Below are 17,682 nucleotides of genomic sequence, written 5' to 3'. Positions count from 1 at the left end.
ATCGAATCCTTAATAAAGAATTCTTTAAGCTTTCTGATGGAGCGTCTGGAGAATTTGATGGACTGCCTTGGAACTGGGATTGTCACACTTGTTCAGGCAGTTTCTGAGAATTGTACACAATTAAAAGGATTAAAAAAAAACTACTAGTAGCTGTTATGCTATTGGAGACAATGCTTGAAATATGGGTGGAATAGGTGAGCTTTGTTACATGTCTATTCAATATTCATTCTTCTGATTTGCTATTTTAAGGACAGTTCTTGCAATTTTTAAAAAATAACATCTACATTATTCAGTATTCAAATGAGCATGAAGTCATCAGTTACCTTTACTTTTTCAAAGTGCCTTTCTATGGTAATTTTTTTTTAAAAAAATGTATATATCACTGGACCATTTGGCTTTCCAATGTATAAATGTATGTCAGATGGTTCTGGTTATAAGAATAATATTTAGGAACAGCTATGGGCTGCAGAAGATATAGTAGCCATCACAAGGAAATGAAAATAACTTCTAGAACAGAGAAGATGAAACTGATGTCAAATAGAAAAAAAAAATACCTATAAGCTGGGACTCCCTATAACTTCTATTACCTTTCAACAGTGATCATTTTTGTCATACATATGGGTAAACAGATCTTAGACATTCTCACATTTCCAAAAGTCTGAAAGACATTACTGACTGTCTAACAGGGAAAAGTAATAAACAAAAGAATTGCTTTTAGGGTATCAAACATATACAAAATGTAAATAATACATACTCTAACAAACTATCTAACTCCTGAACTGTCTTCCCTGACTAGCAGAGAGCAAGGTGGTTCTCTGGGAGAAATCTTTCCTTGACTTGGCACCATGTGAAATACCTAAACTGCCTGAATTTGCATCCTAATGACTTGGTGCATGTTTGTCTGGATAGTTGTTACTGTTGTTCTTATTCAATTGATTTATATTCTTTTCTGTTCCATCATGAAATCGAAAGTGAAGTAATGAACAGAAGGTTCCCAAATATTCCTGTACAGATAATATCCCAAATATGACTAGAATATTTAGGAATTCACCTAACCTCTAGTATTTTTTTTTTAATAATAGTTCAATCATGTCCGGTTCTTGGAGACTGCCTGGACAAATCCCTGCAGTTTTCTTGGCAAAGTTTTTCAAAACTGGTTTGCCATTACCTGCTTCCCAGGGCTGAGAGAGAATGACTGGCCCAAGATGACCCAGCTGGCTTTGTGCCTAAGACAGTATTAGAACTCATGGTTTCCCGTTTCCAGCCTGATGCCTTAACCACTACATCAGACTGACTTGTAACCTCTAGTAAATTAGGCAGGATATACATATGGGATGCTACACATGGTAAATGCATTTAATAGAATAAGATGGATCTGGAATTTTTTTTAAAGTAAGTTAACATAAATCAAACTGAGACAATATAAGAAATTTTATACTGTTCTCCAAGTATGCTCACTGTAGTGAGAGAACAATGATTTTAGAAGTTCTCCTTGAGTACTGATGTTTCACATTCAACAGTTACTGTACATTTGATTATTTGAAAAGAAGATAACAAGTAGCATATGGGATTCTAACACCTTAAGAATTTAGTTTTAATTGGAAAATGTACTGTGTGATTTCAATGAACCTTTGTATCAATAGCAATTACTTGATTGAAATTCTACTTTTCTGGTGCTTTTTTCCCCATCTCTACCATCCCTATAGTGACATGTTCATAAGTGCTGGATGCAAGTAAAAAATTGTTCACATGGAAATCAGTTTTGACCAAGCATTGGCATTTTGTCGTTTCTATTGTTGTTCTGGCCTAGTCAATACAAGTCTTATATGTGCACACATGCATGAACACGCATATATACATATTACAATCATATATTTTGTGCTATCTTTATATCTGCTATAAAGATTCCTTGGAAAAGCTCTAGTTGGCCTCTCTTTTTGCTTCTAAATTAAATATAACTATATTAAGCAATCAAGAAACAAAGCTACCTACTGCTAAGAGAAAGAGAGAAGGAAGAATCATTGATACTCTTATTTCTCTTAATTATGGCATGAAATAACATCTACTAGCTAGCTCCTCTCATGTAAGTTGGTCACTATGCCTCAAATTATCTTCCAGAACATTTACACAGAATGTCCTGTCTCTTTCTGTTTCTTTAATATTTGACTGAATTCCTTATTTCATAGGAACTCAAACAAATAATAGATATAAGTTGGTGATATGGGTTGGGCTGGTGGAAGTCATATTATAAATATCTGAAAGGAAAAGATTGTGGTGGTTGCTTACGTTTCTCTGATAAATACAGTGTACTCCAATGATGAATACATACAACACACACATGTACCCACAATCATATGGTAATTATCACAAGCACTAGAGTGAAAAAAACAAAGAATACTTCCTGCAACAGTTAAGGGATGTTAGCAAATTTCTACAAGAAAACCTGAAATTACTCCTCATGGCCTAGTTTTGTATTAAGCAATGAAGAATATCTGTGGATTTTGTGGATAGAGGGGAGTGGGGAGATTGGACACCATTCAGACTTCATTTTGTATATTGTTTGTTCTGGCCTTATTTCTCTAGGATAAAAAAAGCAAAATCCAGGAAGGAAAAAACAACCAAGAGGTATTCTGATTGAGGTATAACTGATACCAAAAGCATGAGATGGCCATTCCCACAATTCCCCTCCCTCATGGCAATCTCCAGGCTTCCAGCAGTTTCCTTATTAGTAATTACTTGAGGTCCAGGTAACCTTACTTATTCCAAAGTAGGCATCTGCTGTAAAATTACTAGGAAGGATAGAGATTACTCTCATTTCCTCCTCCTTGTAACTCTGTTTAGGATTTCCAGCAGCCATGATGAAAAGGATGAGGAAGTATTGTAATGAGTTGATGCATCTATCTGTCAGCTTTTTGAAGGTCAGGGAATAGACACCACAAGGAATGCTGGAACTCTGTTGTGATATGGTTTAGTAACAGAATCTTGAAAAGCTGCCAGTTTCCCTTTGTCTCCTTTTATAACAACAGAATCAAGATGGGGTCATCCTGAGTTTTTTTTCCCCTCATTCTCTCATCCTTCCTATGAAGGAAGTTGAAGAAAGAGTTAAATTGATGTCTACTTAATATTTCTTGCATTCCTTCTTCAAGGTTATCTCTAATCTTCTACAACATCTTTTTGCCTGTAGAGTATGCTCTAGGCAGCAAGACAATTTTTACATGTTTTTGGTCCTTAATTGCCAGAATATAATGCAGATATGTGTGAGTCATAAGATCTTCAGCAAATCCATACATGAACTAAAATGAGCTCCTCACAGGGTACAGTATTTAAAGAGTTCCTCCTCAGAATGTATGGTCCAGTACAGTATTATTTTTTTGCAAATACTTCATTCATCAAGGCTGCTTCTCTCTCCTTCCTCTCTGGAACCTTAGTATTCTGCTTGCCATTCTAATTTTTCTGCTGTGGAATATAAAGTAGCTATTTAGGATTCCAGAGGTAATCTAAAGTGAATGAGTCTTGAACAATTAGTGACAGGGTTTTAAAAATATGAATGTTTGAGAACTGAACTTCTAGAATACAATTATTGATCATACTTTTGCACTTCTCTAAATTTTACTTTATAATATTTGGCTCAAAGAAGTACTGTAATGTAACATAGTATAATGGTGCATACTGTATTATAAAATATACTTACAAAATGGGCTTGGAGAATGAATAAACTTAGAAATGTATATTTTTGAGAAAATGCATTCATAAATGTTTTTGTTTCTCCATTTGTGAAAAAAAATAGAAGTAATTAGTTTGGAAATGCAATGGGATGGAATAGGACAGAATTATAAATGAACATGTGAATGTGGTATGCAAAAAACCTCATCCATCCTGTTTTCTTCCAGTAGATGGTGTCATAACACTTTAAACATGCTTTACTGAAAGCATGATAGAAATGTGAATACTTTGGTCAAGCCTAATCAAGCATTTTAATAATTTGCACTACTTCTTGAAAAAGCAGGAAGATTTTCCAGGGCCACCTCTCCAAGAGACATTTAAGAGCTCTTTTGATTCTGCCATTGAGTTCACTATAGAACCATGAGTTTCTTGGGGACCAGATGTTCTTTCAAGGAGAGAGCCTAGTGGTCAGTCCTTATTCATCAAACATATTTTGTTATGCAAGTGATATGTCAGATGCTATCTTCAAATAGTATGTAGAAACGTAAACATGTTTTCAAACACTGGAGAAAGTAGAATGGCGCCTCCCATTTCATAGATACAAATATTCAGAAAACTAAGCTGGTGGCAATATATCACAAGTCTAGTGATGATACGTAGTGTTCTTTCATCACAGCCATTTTCAGGCAGACTGCCTTCCCCCTTTATCAGTTTTGCAAGCTGAACAGAAAAAAGGATGGATGGATGATAGATTGATTCCAGAAGACTGCTTTCTTTTCATTGAGAAAATATAACTGGCTTTTATTTATTTCTCTTTCCTGTTCCTGCTGTACTGCCTGAAAGTGAGGACAATATAGATAAATATTGCTTCCATGGGCTTCTTTACCCTGCTAAAAGAGAATGGGATATAATGAACTTCTAATGGTAACAAGAAAACCTTTAATTTGCTCTCTGTGGTAATTTGGCCCCTAAAATTAGATTTGCTGCAATCAGAGGCATGCATGGAACTTTCTGATGTGTCAGATTGGTTGATGTCTACAGTTCTGACATTTTCTGTGCCTCTATACACACCATTGCAAGAGTATAGTGACAATCTATAAGTTCTTAGATGTGCAACTAACCAAAAGACAAACATCTGAATTGTTGGCTATTTTTTGAACAGAAATATTGATTGTGATAATGTCATAAAACATTATTCACCGATACAAAACAATAAACAGTCACAAATGTTAACCAATCTTTTTCTGCTGGCCTAGTGTGATTCATTTGTAAAATCCCCAAGGAAAAGAAGCTACACAAATACTTATATTCTGGGATAAGTAGAAATGCCATTATGTATTATAAGACAATATTCTCAAACAATAAACAGAAGGGGTTTAGGACAAGAATGAGCACTAGTGTCAGCCACCTACTGAACAGAACTGAAAACCAGTTGCTTTTGGAAAGAGAAATGATATCAGCTTCTGCTTTTTCATTGTATAAATCACTGTTGCTGGATGTGTGTAGTGTATTCTGTATAGTACAATGCATGCTATACCTTGCCACAGTGTATATTAAAATGTATTAAAATGATCTGCTGCAATATCTTTCTTCTCTACCATTTCTGGATGCCAAAGAGAAGGAAGAAAAATGCAATAGTACTGTATATCTAATTTACAGAGAACATTTACAGTTCTGAAATGGGTTTATTACAAAAAATTATAACATGCAATAGGTGTTTTCTTTGTAAAACAACAACACGTTCTTCGAAAACTCCCCTGCTGCTAGGATTAGCAAATTGAGAATAACACTATTTTATAGTTTAAGCTAAGTGCTTGTTTCTGAACTGAGAATGAGCAGAAATAACTCACCTGTTTTTAATCTCTTTTCACAATTCTATATCTCCTTTAGGTTAATATGAAAATTTTCTACATTTGTTTAGGTGACAATTCTGTATTTTTGGGTTCACGTGGCAGCTAGACACCAAATCCATTTTCAGGTGAGGAAGGCAAGATGCAAACTATATTCTAATGTGGTATTCTGACAACTGAATCATCATGGTAAACCTGAATACGTTTCTTAAAGATACTAGGTTATGTATTGGGTTCACACAGTTACTGACAGCTCTTTGTTTTCCTCAGGACAGCACACAGACATGCACCTGTTTTTCAGGCTAAGAGCACATTTGGCTTTTGAGAGTGTGCTGAGGGTTATACTTCAAAAAGTAGGGCTAGCTTGATTAATTACTGTTCTGTTCTCTCAAATTTGTCAGCAACTTTTGAAGCTGTTTGCAAAGCTCTGTGGAAGAGCACAAATTATCCACCTTTAGCAAAGAAGCTGTCATAATTCTGCACCAGGTTGAAAAAACAGAGTTACAGGAAATCTCATATGCATTTTCTTGTTTCCAGTTCTTTAATATTGTGAGTGCTGCTCTTCAGAATATGGACATTATGTCTTTCCCTCACCCCACATATCTGTAATGTTTCTATTGTTTCAGGCCTGCGACTAATAACAGGCTTTCAGGTCACACGCATGCTTGAGCCCATCAGCCCCCTGTTAGAAACAAATGCTTATCTTTTTTACACAGGAAGAATGACCACAGCAAATACTGGAGTCTGGATGGAAGATGTGTGATTGGAGTGCTGCTTTTTCTGTTTGCTTTTTTTTTTTTTTTCGACTTTGAGTTTACACAGTTGACAGAACAATTCAAGGGTCACTAAATAAATTATTTACCAGCACCACAATATAAATGTATGCCAAAAGGCTGTCAGTGTGGATTGGGTAGTTGAAATAAAGACCGTGTTTCATGATCAAATATCCCCTATCATAAATTGAGTGGTTTCATGCAACCATTCAAGTCAATCTGACTTCAAAGCTTGCTTTAGATGTGATTTAAACCTGTTGCAAAACTGGGCAGTTTTTCGAGCAGCAGCAATAACATTCCATGTTTAGCTTACCCCAGGAGGGGTCTCATGGCCAAATAAGAAAAATTGTTAAGGGCAGCAATTACATTAAACTTTTAGCCTACCTGGGGTATTCAGCAGCCTTGACAGTTTACAGACATAGGAGATGAACTGTTCACAATACTCGGCACTACCAGTGATGGCTGAGATTTGATCCATGGTGGCACTGTAATTAAGCTGTAGCAAAGCATGCTTCTCTGGTCTGTTGCTTACCACCGGAAAACGCTCTTGTAAGTCATGATTCACAGTAGTCCATACTTTATCCTCTGCAAGAAAAATAGATAAGAACAGATTGGACTTAGCCAAAGTTCTTGCTATCCCGTATTCATTAATTATTACTACTTGATCAACTTCTGTTCACTCTGCCATCATGCATAGCTTGGTAGCCAAACCTGAGAAGAGGTAAGCTGGATCCAATCTAATTTCTATTATTTATCTTTTTTAAAAGCACTTAAAAAGCAAGCATGAAAGGTTGAATATGAGTTTTCCCACAAACATAATTTCTTGGATCTAAACCACTACCTCAGCTGTGATTAGCTTTCTGCCATAAAACACAGAGATTCAGTTAACTACCATACAGTAATACATATGTGGAACTGGGTCTCTCAGTAGACCAAGAGGGGCAGCTGCCCCAGGCTGTAGACAGACAGGAAGGGAATAGTAAGCAGAGCTCTATTTCATTTGGCATTCCCTGCAACCAACCCAAAGCTAGTTTGCTTTACTCAGATTAATTAAAGATGCAACCCCATCACAGAATTAAAGTAAAATTAAACTACTGGTCTGGTTAGTATGTTGTTTTGACATCTCCTCACTTTCTTAAGCTGCCCTGCATGCTTCTGAGATTTTATTTGGAACACTTCAGAGAATGAAAATCCTACTTCCATGATCAATCCCTGTAACACAGTTTAGATACCTCTTGTGTGTTTCACAGTTCAATGTTCTGAGCAAACCTGTGCTAACATACTTATATTTTAAAAAATTCCTTTCCTTTATGAAATGAGACCATTGCATGTATTTACACCAATACAGATACAGTTCAGTTCAGTTCAATTTTATTACGGTCACTAACCAGTACACTACAGATACAGCTTTTTAAAAAGGAATTTAGTATTTAGACTGAGGGTTAACTCTGTTATGTGTAGTCAGGGGTGGTTTTCATACTGCCACTGAAAAACAGATTCCCCCCTCCACCAACCTCTCGATATTTGTTCATCACTTTGCCCTTATCTCTTTTCCCTTTGTAAATTCTTTCTCTCTTCCCAACAACCTAGATTGTTTCTGTCTTCTGTTTCGCGTGCTAGAAATGATAATTGCTAACTTCCAGTACCTCACTATTTCTTTCTGTATTACACAGGGGGGGAAAAAAAAGCAGCAAACTACTGGGTGCTGTTGCCACATACTGAAAGCTTCTTAGCCCTTAATCTGAAATGACTATGTGCTCCCTAATCTTCACTCAACACTTCCTTTAAATTCCAAATTAAAATTTATATTATCTGAATTGTACTTTATCAAGAAGGCAAACCTTTTCCAAATCGTTCAATCACAATCACTTAAAATAAAAGTACTACCAACTGATTTGATACATTATGTTAAAAGAACTTAAAAGACAGGATCCAGGTTCCATTAGAGATGAGGGATTGGTCCACTTTTGTAAGGTATTCTAAAAATGCATTTTCTGATGCTTTTCTCTGATAAACTTCCAACAGTTAATAAGAGACAAAAGGCAAGAGTGTATGTAAATCTGTTGTGCTGCTTGTGCTGGATCTGCATCAAGTCTCTGGTGAGGCCATATGGCATTTTGCATGAGTGCTAAATTCACTTAGCAAAGCAGATGTGCCATACAGTAGCTGAGGATATTAAGCAAATAGAAGCCCATGTAAATTACACTTTTGGCCTATTTTCTATTAATTTCCATCTCAATTAATGGAAAGTATATAGTGTGTGTGTATGTGAGTCTATAAAGCTGAAGATGCATGCTGAATTATTGAAAGACAATCCTGGCACTCCTATTATTATTACTCTTTGTGTGGAAAAAGCTTTATGGTGGTCAGCCTGAGCCTCTCCTTCCCCTCTTCTCAATATTGGGTCTTTAGTGCAACTAAAGAATGGGGTCACCCTCACACCTATTACCGAAGTAGCCCTCTGGAATTGGGTTTGTGTGGGATTGTCAGAAAAAGGTGAGCATTTCAGAGCTGGAAGCAACAGAACTGGCAGGATGATTTAAGATACCAGAGGAAGAACCCAGGGTGGTAAGTCCATGTGGGGAGGAAAAGAGTTGGCAGGCATGGGACAGTTTTCAGGAGGCAGGTCAAAGGTGCAGGTCAAAGGTGCTGAAGAGTCAGAAATGGTGACAGCAGAGCCCAGCAGCAGAATGAATATCCAAGTGCACCACCAGCAGCTAGCCAATTTGTGTATACGACTGTTCGAGAGAGTGAGAATCGAGCCTGAGCAAGGATAGCAAAGCAAATTTTATAGCAATAACAGAAAGGAGATTTATTGAAGGAAATATAGGAATAGGCAAAGACTAGCATCCAACTACAGGTAACTGCAGCCTAGAGGGAATGGGGTCAGCTAATAGTGTGCGTGCTGGGAACAAATGCAGAATTAAGACTCCAAGATTAGCAATCTAATACCCAAAGGATAGGCAGAACAACAGATACAGAGAAGACAAAAAGTACATCTTTAAATCCTACTGTGGTCAGTAGGCTGTGAGAAGCTACAGTGTCAGTGCCTCTGAAATCCCACTTTGAACAAACACATTGCTTAATAGGAGGATGTGGGGTCTGCATTCTTCTCTAATGCCAGCTAGCTTGGAAGGTGCATGCCCCACTGAGTGTTTTACTAGATACGTGCAGTTTTTGTAATAGATGCCTCCAAAGCTACTGGAATTAGATTGGGCTTCTGGAATGTAGGCAGAATTGTGCCTTCATAGTGAAAGAAACCAGTAGAGCGATAGCTCTCTAGCAGAATGCTAGCAGCTGCATACTTGTGTTAAAGCCACAGCTAAAGCACAAAACAGTCCCCAAGGCTAATTCAATGATTAGTCTTTTAGCTGATAAATAGGCAAAAACCAATGAACCAAATTTAGATACAACAAATAGCATGTTTGCTTATATGTAATGTAAAAAATGTGCTTAAAGCTGGACTTGATTTACTCAGCTAATTGTTGAGTGACAGCCCAGAATTGGCTATCTAGTCTTTTTTCAGGCAACCTTGGTATCAAAATAAACCTGCCCTCCATTTGCTGCTGCTGCTGCTCTGTAGGAACATTTCAGGTTGAGGCTTCAGAGTATTTAAGCAGTGGATCTGATGATAGTTGGACATTTTTTCTCAGGATCAGCGTTGGTTTTGTATTTATATAGATGATTACTAGCTGTTTCTGGTTTAAAGAGAAAATTACTGGAGAACAAAGAAACTCATACCAATTCATACTATGGTAAAGTTGGGAGGCAGTATTTAAGCTTCAATTCCCTGCCCAGTGGAAGAATCCAGGGACATCTGCAATGACGATCAGCAATATCAAAATGCTGGCTTGCAATTGTGCAGTTGAAGTCCTGCCCCTTTTTAACATGCCTCACACACATTACATGCACATAAGAAGGGGGAGAACTTTGATCTCCTGGTTGCACCCACTGTTTTGTCATCACTGACTGTCACTTTAGATACCCCTGGAAGAATCTGTAACAAAACAATCCAGACAGATGGAAGTTTAGGCTCTGCTGAGTTCACCCAATAAAGCAGTGCTCCCCAAACTTTTTCTTTCATTACCCAAAACCACTTATCAGAAAGTCCTTTTTACCCAGGGGAGGTAAAACACTTCAAGTCAGTTTAATGGGTTCATGTGTCATTCCCCAAAGAAAAAACCACTTTTTATCCAGTTTTGGGTAATTTACCCAGGTTTGGGAAGCACTGCAATAAAGGAAAGTTTACCACTTCTCATGGGAATCACTCTCTTGGGAATTGTTTTGAGCAGTTGCCACTATTCTGATACAACTACTACTGCTCTCACATTTTATTTCATTTTTCACACCTTTCACAGGCCTTTGAAATTGGAGAACCTAACTTGGTTGTCAAATATTTCAGTGGTTCAGCAGGCAGGGTACAAAATAGCAACCCCTTCTGCCTGCCCTTTTCCAGCCTGATTTATTGAATCACTCTTAACCTCTTTTATGGGAAGAAATTGTCTTGATTTCTTGAAAGGAAAATTCTAACCTTGCAGCTATGCATAGACTTGGAGCTGCATAAATCTAGAAGATAATAATCTTCAAGATTACATCTTTGGCAGGTGGGGGAAGATGCCTGATGAGAGACTCTATTATAGAGTTATAATAGATATACTACATATGAAATTCTGGTTCTGGTGAAGATGATTCCTGTGGTTTGTTGCTCAGGCTTATGGGACTGTTGAGCAAGCTATAGATCTCTACTGTTCTAAACTTGTTGAAATTGAAGTCCTTAAGACACTTTCACCATTACCTGCAAATGTGTGTTTTAGATAGTTAGAAGGACAGTTGGCATTACTTCTCTAACTAGGTTAGTTTCCTGAAGAGTCTGGAATGTGGTTCAGCTCAGTTACTTGTATCTCAGCTCTGCTTGTAAGTACCAAATGTAAAATTCCAACATTTCACATCTTTTCTTTCCTTACACTCAATTTTTCTTTTTCCCATAGTTGCTTGCTCAGTCGTATAGCAATGTTAGGAGCCAACTGAACTCATGCACAGAAAAAAAAGCCATATATTATAATTAGCTCCCATATACATTTTAAAAAAGCAAAGCTGAGCAGATGGATCCACCATAGGGGCACAAGGTATCTCCTTTAATGAGACAAAATTCAGCAGGTACCTGGAGACTGCTGATTAACTTAATGCTCAGAAGACCTATTTCAAACACAAGGTAAAGTTCAAAGAAGAAAATGTATATTTAGCTATTTGCCACTATAAGTTCTCAGCAAGAAGTGGATCACTCTGAAAAGCTGTGGAGAGAAGTATCTTGTTTCCCTATTATTTATTTATTTATTTAGGTGGATCTTAAAATACTGCTGCAGGCTCACACTTTTCTATTTGTCGCATAAAAATGAAATTATGGCACCAGTTGATTGGGACTGATAGAGCACAGAGGTATGAACTGGCAGAGAACACATCTCCATATGCTGAATTATACAACAGGAAGTAGACAAATATCTTTATGTTTAGGGCACCCCCCTCCCCCCATTTAAATTAGTTTTACAGCCACCTTAAATTTTTTCAATTTAGTGGTAACTGGAAGGGAGACTGGAGCTGCACTAAAAGCTTTCAGAAGACGTACAAGGCCCTAGAATCTTGGACTGTGTGCTTCTTACACATTAGCCAATGTTATTTCTATGTCATATGGTCTGAAAGCAAACTTAACATACTAGAATACATAATTAGGTCTTCCATATTTGGGTTGCAAAACTTGTGTGTGTGCAAGATGCCAGGAAAGAGAGAGACACAAAACTAATTTATTGCTGGCATCTAATAGGTCTCCAGATTTTGCTGCCTAAATATAATACTTATACTTGCCCAAATATAATACTTGCAGTTATTCTATATAGTACTATCTTTATGAGTAACAATGTTTCCAGCAGGAATATCTGATGAAAGTGAACTGGCATTCTTTAAGGACAGTATTTCAGAAAACTATATAAACCACTCAACACTTCAGAAATCTTTCTGAGTTTCATGTATTTTATTTTTATTTTTAAAAATGGGATGTTTAATACTGCTGTCTTATTGGGCAGTGATGACTATTAATTAAATAGATATCTGAAAATGCAGATTATGTAGCAAAGTACATACAAACACAAATGGAGAACTGGAAACAGCCTCTCTAGATGGAAGAGGAATTCAATAACAATTAACCTGAATATCATCAAACAATTTAGATCTTCCTTGATGGTCATTTAGTTTCTTGAGAGAAATTTTAATGTGGTTTTATATTATTGCGATTTGTCAGTTTCAGAAAAAAATAACTTTTCAGATGTAGCATAGGAATAAAATAAATAGCAAATTGCATGCTAAGGCAGAAGATAGTACTGCACAAAAAGACATTATTTCTTCTTATCAATAAACCACAAGAATTGGTTCTTCTCTTCTTTACTATCTCTCATATTGGATTTAAGCACAATAGAAAGTAGGTCTGAAAAAAAGGACTCCACTCCCAATCTCCATAACTGCCCCTACCTTGTGGAACACTCTCCCCATGGGTGATCCAGCAGGGCCCACCCCTTTAGCCTCCTGGAAGGCCATCAAGACCTCGTTCTTTACCCAGGCACTGGAGTAGAGTGAAGGGAGCCTATGGATGGCTGTTGGGGCATCCCAGGAGATGACTGAGGTGCCAGTTTTTTTAGTTCTTAGCTTTAGTTTTGTTTTTATGGCTTTATGGTTGCAGTTTACAAACCTTATATAAATAAAAAAATAAATAAATAAAATCTCATCATATACCATAAAAATATTGGAAGGCATGAGGAAGTAAAATAGTTAATCAAAAACATTAATCTGTTAATCCCTGAAGATTTCAGTTGCAATACAGGATGAGGGAACTCAAATTAATGTAAATCTTATGAAAAATGGGGGGAAAACTAATAGTCAAACTCCTTTCACATTTCTAAAGTGAAAAAGTTGTCTGGCTAGATATCATTTGTAGTGTAATAATCAAACCACATATCCAATGGCAAGATTAATTTATTTTCTGTTTGGAAAGCTATACAGACATCAGCTGAGTTTGTGTTGCTTCATGCCTTTTCATTCTTGATTAACTTATTCTTGAGTATACATGGTACAGACTACAGGACTAGGATTACATAGTGCCAAACCTTTATAATGACTATTAACTAGTAGTATTTTTTGCTGCCTAGAAAAACAAGCATCCACTTACAGCTGGCTACATGATGTTCCACTATTAGAATCATCAGAACAGTTATACTGTGTATGGTGGTATAGTTTGATGTCTGCCATAGAAATGTCTATCAAATCATGTTAAAATATATGCACCCATTGATAGGCATCTATCTTTAGGCAGAGGCAGCAGGGTATTTGTATAACCTAATACCTATACTGTGATCCTGGACCAGAGACAGTTAACCTAAACCAGACAGTTGTCTTTCTAGGGAGGAGGAATGGAATGGTGAAACAAGAAATCACAGTGTAAACATTGCTGTTTATGGTGCATGTCTACAATATCAGGAAGGATAATGCAAGAGTGAAATATAACAAGATGATCAGTTCAACAGCTTATCAAAGCATTCCAGGGGAATGTGATTGTATTAGACCTTTTATCTTTCTGTTTCAAATGTAATTGACCAAACATATATAACTTGGGGAGTTGTTTTGCTCAGGGTTCTATCCTGCTGTCTACTGGTGGGGAGCCCAGTGATCATTATAAGTGTATTCCAATAAAGTGTACTTTGTTGCTTCTAACTCCAAATGTTTTGGTTTTCCTTTCAGGTGAACAGTTTTCTCACAACATGTTCTAGTGGGAATGTCCAACATAGCACTATGCAGCAAGCGTTCTGATGCCAGAACATCAGTTTGTGCCACTGATATCAATTCCTTGATTGAAAACCCTCAACAGAGTATAATGAAAAAGCTATTTAACAAAAATGGGGTTTTATCCCCTATTGGCTAAAACATATGGCTTTGTTAGATTTTCAGCACCTCTTGTATTAACTCAATTAACAATATCAACCATCTGTGTCAATCTGAAATGTTTAAGGTTGAAAATGATCCCCTTGGTAATTGTCTTCTCTAACTCAGTTCTCCTGTGAGGTTTGTGTGAAGAATTTTATGATGGGTTTCCTTTAGTTTAGAAGCGCAAATCTTTTGTTGTTTGCAGCAGATTGTGCACCATGCTAAAGATTATGTGCCTTTTCTTTGAGGCCCCAACTTTGTGGAATAGCTTATCCTCTGAGGTGAGACAATTGATTGATTATGTGCCATCAAGTCACTGTCGACTCTTAGCGACCACATAATATATTCTCTCTATGACCTTCTATTCCCAATCTGGTCCTTGAGATCTTCCAATGGTGCACCATTGTCACTGTAATTGAGTCCATCCACCTTGCTCCTGGTTGTCCTCTCTTCTTCTCTTTCCTTCCACCTTTCCCGTATTAGAGCTTTCTCCAGAGAGCTAGCTAATGTGTCTGAAGTAGGATAATTTGAGCCTAGAATGAGAAGTCTGGGTTAATTTGTTCAATGATCCATTTGTTTGTTTTCTTGGCTTTCCATGGTATTCTCTAAAGACTTCTCCAAACCAAAGTTCAAGTGTCAATACTCTTTCTACAGTCCTTCTTCAGACTCCAACTTTTGCTTCCATAAAGTATCACAGGGAATACCATTGCTTGCACTGTTCTGATCTTTGTAGATATAGACACATTGTGGCATTTGAATATCGTTTCCAAGGCCTTCATGGCTGCTCTACCAAGTGCTAGTCTCTGATGTATTTCTTGACTGCTTGTTCCTTTACTGATGATGATTGATCACAAAAGGAAGAAACTATCTTCCAATTCAATAACTTCGTTATCAGTTCTAAGGTTTGCTGTTATACCTGTTGTCATTAGTTTGGTCTTCTTTATATTTAAATTTAGTCCCATTTTTTTTACTGTGCTCCTTGACTTTTATTTTATTTTATTTATTTATGTCTCAAATTTGTATTACCACCCATCTCCCCCTGAGGAGGGACTCTGAGTGGTTCACAATAAGTTAATCAATTAAAACATTAAAACAATAATCATAATAAAACATGAAATACAATACAATACAATATTAAAATAAAATAGAAAAACTAGAAATCCAGATGGCTATAAAAGATCATAAATATGAGAGGAGCACTCTATGGTGCCAGCCATCCCCAAGAATGACTCCGCCCATCCCCATGCCAAGCATGGAGGCAAAGCCAAGACTTCAGGGACTTCCTGAAGGTCAAAAGGGATGGAGCTTGCCTGACCCCTGGTGGAAGGATGTTCCAAAGGGCAGGTGCCACTGAAGAGAAGGCTTGTTTCCTGGACCCCGCCAGATGGAAGTCTCTTACAGACAGGGTCTGCAACATGCCCCCTCTGCATGAATGGGTGGGATGGGTTGATGTCATGGGGATGAGACAGTCCCTCAGGTAACCTGGCCCCATGCCATGTAGGGCTTTAAAGGTGATAACCAACACCTTGGACCCAGAAGCAAACTGGTACCCAATGCAGCTCGCGTAGTAGAGGTGTTATGCACCCTTTTAGGGGCACCAAAAATAACCCGCGCAGCTGCATTCTGGACCAGCTGAAGCTTCCAGATACTCTTCAAGCCCTTATTACTAAGACCTTGCAAATCATTTGCATTTTCTGCTATCAGGGTAGTGTCATCAGCATAGCATAGATTATTCATGTTTTTTCCTCTAATTTTAAAACCACACTCATCTTCTTCCAACCCAGATTCCCTTTATATACTGTATGTTCAGCATATAGGTTGAATAAATAAGGGGAGAGTGAGCCTTGTCTCACTCTTTTGTCAACCTGGAGCCAGTCTGTTTCACCATCTTCTGTCCGTACAGTGGATTTCTGATCTGATAGGTTTTGCTTGAGGACAATGAGATGTTCTGGGATTCCCATTTTGTTAAGCAGATTCCATAGCTGACATGACTGATAAAATTGAAGGCCTTTCTGTAATCTATGAAGCACATGATGACTTCTTAGTCCCTCTCTGTATCTCACAAGGTTTTGTTAATTCCATATTCACAATTATCTGTGCCTTTTGTGAAGTATAGATTTATTTTACCCATTTAATAAAATTCTCACCAAAGGCCATATCCTCCAAAATTTTAAACATAAAAGCTCAGTTCAAATTGTCAAAGGACTTTTCTGCATCAAGAAAAATCAATGCTGCTTGCTTTTCATTATGTTGTTCTAAGTATTAGAAATGTATATTTTGGGATACTTAGAACAACATAATGAAGATCAGTGTGGGATTTTACCTAAAAGACAGCTATCTTTTAGGTAAAAACACACACTGAACTTCATGAATAAAAAAAATCCTGCAAATCCATCTTTATTTTCTCAGTTAAAATCATGGTAAATAACTTATAATCATTATTCAGGCAGTAAATTTTTGGTGAGGTCAAGTCTTGACCCTCTTTACATATTAATGCTTTATTAGCCTCTAACTATCCAGTATCTTTCCAGTCTGTAGAATAGAATTAATCATTTTTGACAATGGTTGTAGTAATTCATCTTCAAGATGTTTATAATAAGAGGCTGGTAAACCATCTGATTCAGGTGCTTCCCCTGTTTTGACCTTTTTTATAGCTTCACAAACTTCCCTGTTATAAGACCATTCATTAATTGTTTCTGTTTTTCTGTTGTCTTCAGTGAATTTTGTTTCTTTAAATGTTCATCAGCCTTTGCCAGGGAAACTTCTTCTACTTTGTATAATTTAGAATAATATTGATGAAACATTTTTTGCATCTTTAAGTTATCTGTTATTATGTTATTTCCATCTTATAATTTTAATATACTTTTTTTTCTCTTTTTCTTTCCTCAATTTATATGCCAACCATTTCCCTGGCATACCTGCAAATTCAAAATTCTTTTGTTTTGCATAGTTCATTTTTATTTCCACTTCTCGTACTGTTAACATGGACAATTGCTGTTGTAGGAGTTTCATTTGTTGTGAAATAATTTTCTTTTCTGATGATTTCTTTAATTCCTCTTTCATTTTTATCTCATCTAAAATCGCTTTTTTCTTGTCTTTTTTTTTTGAGCTTGCTATTATATTATACAAAATACCCCTTCATAAAGGCTTTATTTGTGTCCCAAACCATCCTTATGTCTGTACCTTTATTAAGATTGTTATCAAAAAATTATTTCAACTTCTTTTTGCAACTGTCCATTACTGTTTTTTTCTGCAATGATGTTTCATTTAACTTCCATCTGAAGGAACTCATTTTCCTTTTAAATGCTAAAGTCACTGGGATATGGTCTAAAAAGGTCTTTTTTGCAGTATCTCCACTTTATCAACACTAGTAACCAAAATCCTTAGATATCCAAAACATACCAATTCTTGAAAAAGATTTATGTCTTTCA

The 17,682-nt window shown here is 36.7% G+C and overlaps 1 protein-coding gene across 1 annotated transcript in view; it reads right to left on the bottom strand.

The window, feature by feature from the left end:
• Positions 1 to 17,682, bottom strand: part of CNTNAP2 (contactin associated protein 2) — a 1,282,126-nt gene that overhangs the window by 358,734 nt on the left and 905,710 nt on the right. The window contains exon 13 of the mRNA XM_063304201.1: positions 6,671 to 6,871. Coding sequence (XP_063160271.1) covers positions 6,671 to 6,871 — 201 coding nt within the window. The remainder of the gene's footprint in view (positions 1 to 6,670; positions 6,872 to 17,682) is intronic.

Source organism: Candoia aspera, chromosome 4 (assembly GCF_035149785.1).
Source record: "Candoia aspera isolate rCanAsp1 chromosome 4, rCanAsp1.hap2, whole genome shotgun sequence".
Classification (NCBI taxonomy): Eukaryota; Metazoa; Chordata; class Lepidosauria; order Squamata; family Boidae; genus Candoia; species Candoia aspera.
Note: the sequence above shows the minus strand (reverse complement) of the source record. Positions and strands in the feature narration are given on the sequence as shown.